This window comes from Vigna radiata, chromosome 3 (assembly GCF_000741045.1).
Source record: "Vigna radiata var. radiata cultivar VC1973A chromosome 3, Vradiata_ver6, whole genome shotgun sequence".
Taxonomy (NCBI): domain Eukaryota; kingdom Viridiplantae; phylum Streptophyta; class Magnoliopsida; order Fabales; family Fabaceae; genus Vigna; species Vigna radiata.
The window spans coordinates 3,067,569-3,073,137 of NC_028353.1; the positions used below are offsets into that span (position 1 = coordinate 3,067,569).

General features: G+C 35.5%; 1 protein-coding gene across 1 annotated transcript in view; it reads left to right on the plus strand.

Moving 5' to 3' along the window:
- The first annotated feature begins 398 nt into the window (after positions 1 to 398).
- The window catches only part of LOC106757584 (insulin-degrading enzyme-like 1, peroxisomal), a 27,152-nt gene continuing 21,981 nt past the window's right edge, over positions 399 to 5,569 (plus strand). The window contains exons 1-3 of the mRNA XM_014640268.2: positions 399 to 763; positions 887 to 962; positions 1,623 to 1,690. Coding sequence (XP_014495754.1) covers positions 644 to 763; positions 887 to 962; positions 1,623 to 1,690 — 264 coding nt within the window. The 5' untranslated portion in view covers positions 399 to 643. The remainder of the gene's footprint in view (positions 764 to 886; positions 963 to 1,622; positions 1,691 to 5,569) is intronic.

The following is a 5,569-nucleotide window of genomic DNA, read 5'->3' on the forward strand; positions in this document are numbered from 1 at the left end:
GCCGCCGCAATAATGCTGATTTCTAATTTTGTTTTTATCTATTTGTTATATTTCATTAAGATTTTCAAACAATCATTTATAATGTAATTAATTGTCTTCAACATAATTAATCTAAACAATACACAGTCTATGATCACTATTGTTTTCTATCGTATCCTACTTTTTAATATTTAAATTAACATACTTTTTACTCAAATTACAAACATTCTTTTATCGTAGTAATTATTTAATCTTTTACGTGTTTTTATTCTCTATTTTAACAAACTTTATCGATTTGTATTTTATGTAATTTTCATATATATATATATATATATATATTATTATTTTTTTCTTATCAAATTACAAATACACTGAACCAACTCAGTTTCCAGTACAAAACACGAGTATCCTGTAAATAACACTCCACGTTAAACGAAATAGCGAAATATGAGTTCGGAAAATTAATATTAAAACAAAGTAGTGCAGAACAAAATAGAGTCTTCGTCGTCGTCTTTGTCACCAAGAAATATCAATCTTCCGCAGCACTCTTCTCAATTCGAGTTTCGAGCGCAAGGAACATAACAGGAAAACGCAATCATTACCTTCCATCGCCACCGAGTCAGAACAAGAACGAGTTAGGGTTGTAATCAGAGCGAGGGAGAAGATGGCTGTGAAGGACGACGTGGAAATATTTAAGGCTCGCATCGACAAGAGGGATTACAGAAGAGTCGTGCTTAGCAACTCACTCCAAGTGCTCCTCATTAGCGATCCCGTTACCGATAAGGTCGACTTCCTCTTCGATCTCTGATTCTTATTCCGATAGGTTCAGATTCTCTTTTTTCCGTATTAATTCACTCGCTCACTTCACGATTTTTTCGTTTCTGTGGTTCGATTTGTTTCATTGCAGTGTGCTGCTTCCATGAACGTTGGCGTTGGTTACTTCAGTGATCCTGCTGGCCTCGAAGGCCTCGCCCATTTCCTCGGTATTCTTTTCCTTTTCCAGCTTTGATTCTACTCTGTCGCGTATAGGTTTCGAATTGTGTAGGATTCTATTCGATGTGTTACGAGTCTGAAGAAGATTCCTTGTTTGAAGTTTGACACTGCAATTGTATTTTATAATGGTTTTAAAACTGGTCCATGAGTATGACTTTGGCCTCAATGTTAAGGCCTTTTTAGTTTCCGCTACTGCAATTTTGGCGACTTCGGCCATATTTGTCTGGGAACGTGAAGAAACTGCGACAATTTATTTGAAACTGGCATAACCAGTATTGTATTACAGGAGAGGGAAATGAGACAGAGGATTTGAATGGGAACTTTTGTGATGGTGCAAAACACGTTAAGCAATCCATATATTTGATAAGAGGATAGGATAGAGTGTAGACATCAAAAAGAGGAGATAATAGTTGGAGCACTTTGGGTTCCTACTTTGAGATATAGAACGTTATGCATTGCTGCTAGGAATAGAGAAAAATAAGATACTAGATTCTAGCATCTGGACTTTATTATTTATACCAAGAATTATATTTTAATGGCTAATGGGTGGGTGCTGACAGTTTACCTGTTTTTTTTTTCTTTTTTTCTTTGTTTGAAATGAAATTTATTTCAAGAATTTTATTTTGGTTATTTGTGTTTTTGGTTGACAGAACACATGCTGTTTTATGCGAGTGAAAAATACCCAGTTGAAGATAGCTACTCCAAGTATATTAGTGAGGTATCGTAATGTCTGCTACTTTAAGTTGTGAAAAGTGCCATGGAATTTAGCTGCCACTCATTATGGAAATATGCAACAATTATTTTTAACCTTTCTTTTCCTGATGTATTTCAGCTCTTCAATTTTATTTATCCATCATTCCATGAAATGAAAAAGTCAAAGAAAATATTTAATGGTTGTTTCATATATCCTAATTCCTAATCTTATTGGCACTTATGGATAAGAATGTCAGTCATTGTTGAAATTTTTGTCAAAAGTATTAAATTAGGAGAAATAATATATTTCTTATTAGTTGTCTCCTTACATACATTGGATATATATAAAGGAGCTTATTGAATATTTTAGGAAATAAAATGTTAGAAGTCCTACATCGACTAGAGATAAGGCCAATTTATAATATATAAGTGAGTGCAAACTCATCTTACAAGCCGGTTTTGTGGGGTTAAGTTAGGCTTAAAGTCCACTTCTTAACATGGTATTAGAGCTATGTTTAAAGCTTATCCTAGTGATATTTGTTGTTTGTTGGACATGTTGTTCCACATGCTATCGGGTTGTTATTGGACTACTCGTTAATGTCTAGTTTCACGCTTGAGATGATGTCTATACCTCGGCGTGAAGGGGGTGTGTTAGAAGTCCCACATTGACTAGAGATAAGGCCAATTTATAATATATAAGTGGGTGCAAACCTCACCTTACAAACCGGTTTTGTAGGGTTGAGTTAGGCTTAAAGTCCACCTGTTAACAAATATGGGCCAAACGGGACTATTTTAATACTTACCTCCTCCTCATTGATATCTTCAGGGATCCTTACCTCCGGATTAGACAATTTTTCTTGCTCGAGAGTCGAAGTGGGTCGTTTTCTTCTTTCATATTTTTTGCCAAAAAATTTGTCTTCTTCCTCACTGTGGACTATGGTAGCTTCATTGCTCAGATCTTAGGCATCCAACAAAGACAAACATGGTAATGACAAGAAGGAGAGTTCATCCACTTGAAGTGCTTTCTCCCCCTGAAGTGGTGGATTGGCATAAAAGGAATGTTTTTCATGAAAGGTGACATCCATGGTGATAAAGGCGTGACGATTCTGAGGATGATAACATTTGTACCCTTTTTTATTAGAAGGATACCCAATAAAGACACATTTAAGAACTCTGGGATCTAATTTACCACGGTTAAGATGATGAGAGTGAACAAAAACAACACATCCAAAGACTTGACTAGGTAGACTCATTATTAGGGAAGAAGAAGGAACAAAGGAAGATAGAGACTCTATAGGACTAATGCCATTTAAGATACGAATGGGTAACTTGTTGATGAGATATGTGGCAATTAACACAGCTTCTCCCCAGTAATTTTTTGGAATAGACATTTGAAAAACAAGAGCTCTAGTTACTTGAAAAAGATGCGATTCTTTCTTTCTGCAACCCCATTTTGTTGAGGAGTGTTTACACAGGTTAGTTCATGAACAATATCATTATGAGACAAAAAATTGAGAAATTGGTGATTCACATATTCAATACCATTATTTGATTTCCTTTGTTGTTTCCATTGGATAATAAGAGTTTTTGAACTATTATGTTTTGAACAAATTATGCACGTTAAATGTTGAGGTTTTTGAAAATACGTTTATGTGCTGTATTAAAGTTTCTGTGCTATATTATGCACGTTAAATCTCTAGAATTGTGGGATTTTTATAATAGTAATAATAGCAAGATACAGAAAATATAACAAATTAAATACATGAGAATAATATCGAAAATTTCCTAAAATATATTTTAACACTCCTCCTCAAGTTGGTGAATAAGTGTTTTCCGTTTCCTTTCAAAATTATTTCCGCTCAGCCCCTTGGTGAATATGTCTGCAAGTTGCCCTTGAGTGGACACTTATAGCTTGCAAATCAAACCATTGTCAAGCTTTTCGTTGATAAAATGTCTATCCACCTCATTATGTTTGATTCTATCATGCTGTATTGGATTGTGTGCTATACTAATTGCAGATTTATTATACAATATAACCTCATAGGTTTATCCCACTTTATCCTTAAGTCTTCCAATATGATCTTCAGCCATAAAAGTTCACATATTCTTTGGGCCATTGCTTAAAATTATGCTACAGCACTACATCTAGCTACCACACTTGGTTTTTTTCTCTTCCAAGTTACTAGATTTCCACCAAGAAAGGTACAATATCCAATAGTTGACCTCCTATCCACAATTGAACCTGCATAATCAACATCTGTATATGCCTCAAGACTAGCATTCTTATTTCTTTTGAACAAAATTCCTCTTCCTAGAGTCCCTTTTAAATACTAGAACCTTCTAAGTGTAGCTTGTAAATGTGCTTCCTTTGATTGGTGCATAAATTGGCTAACTAAGCTCACAGCAAAGGCAATATCAGACCTAGTGTGAGATAGGTAAACGAGTCTTCCCACAAGTCTTTGGTATATTTAATTATCCACAGAAACATCTTCCTCTGCACCTCCCAACTTTATATTTGGATCAACAGGTGTACTTGCTGGTTTGGCAGTTTTACCTGTTTCTTGTAGCAAATTAGTGATATATTTTTGTTGGGATATGAAGATTCCTTTCTTGGAATGAGCTACTTCAATATCCAAAAAATATTTTAGCTTCCCTAGAGTCTTAATTTTGAATTCCTTGGCAAGGCTTTGGTTCAACCTTTATTGTTCCTTTTTATCATTCCTAGTAATAATTATATCATCCACATAGACCAATAGTACTGTTACCCCCTGAATCACAATGTTTGGTGCCCTTGGCTTTGTTTCTATTCAAAACTTGTCATAACTTTGGTGAATCTTCCAAACCATGCTTTATGTTACTGTTTCAACCTGTATAGTGCTTTTTTTAGTTTGCAAACTGTGTTGGCCTCAACCTGTCCAGTATATCCTGGTGGTATCTCCATGTATATTTCTTCTTCTAGATCCCTATGTAGGAATGCATTGTTTAAATCAAATTGTTGTAGTTCCTAATCATAGTTTGTTGCTGTTAAATATAGTGAAAATTATATATTGGAATTAATCCCTTGTGTTAAATACACACATAGGGTTCTCTATTTATAATAGAAGAATAATGGGCTAAGCCCAAATACAAATGAATATGTAAGAATAAAATAAAATAAAATAAGGACAATGTTTCCCTAATAAACATATAGGGACTATATTTCCCTAATTAACATAAACACAATATAAACTAAATATAATATCTCTAACACTCTCGTTCAAGCTGGAGCATACAGATTGTATGGACCAAGCTTGGAATAAATAAACTCAATTTGAAATATATAATCTGTCTTCAAGAGTGTGTGGCAAACAGATGCGCAATCACTTGTCGACGAACAACTAACAACAATTTATGGACAGTAGTGGACAACTGCGAAATTTCAAATAGCACCATGAAACTTCAAGTGGGATGACTTTGACAAAAGAGAACAATGACAAACTCCAGGGACTAGATTGCCATCAATTAAGGATGGGGCTTGCATCAAAACTATAGGGACTGCCATCACTGACTGATGGGGCCTGTAGTGGCTAAAAGCGACAAAACTATAGGGACTGCCATCACTGATTGATGGGGCCTGTATACATGGATTGCCATCACTGACTGATGGGGCCTGTATACAGGGACTGCCATCATGATAGGGCCTGTAGTGGCTAGAAGCGATAAAACTGTAAGGACTGCCATCATTGATTAGTGGAGTCTGAAAGCCTAAAACCTAGCTGGAAACATACTCCCCCTCCCGACGAACGGCGGAGATGACGGCGTGCCGATGACAGATCGTGAAAGTGGAAGATCATAATGAGCTCTTATTCATCAAAGCACCCAAAAAACAAATCTGACAGATTTGACAAAGGGTTGGTGAAATTGT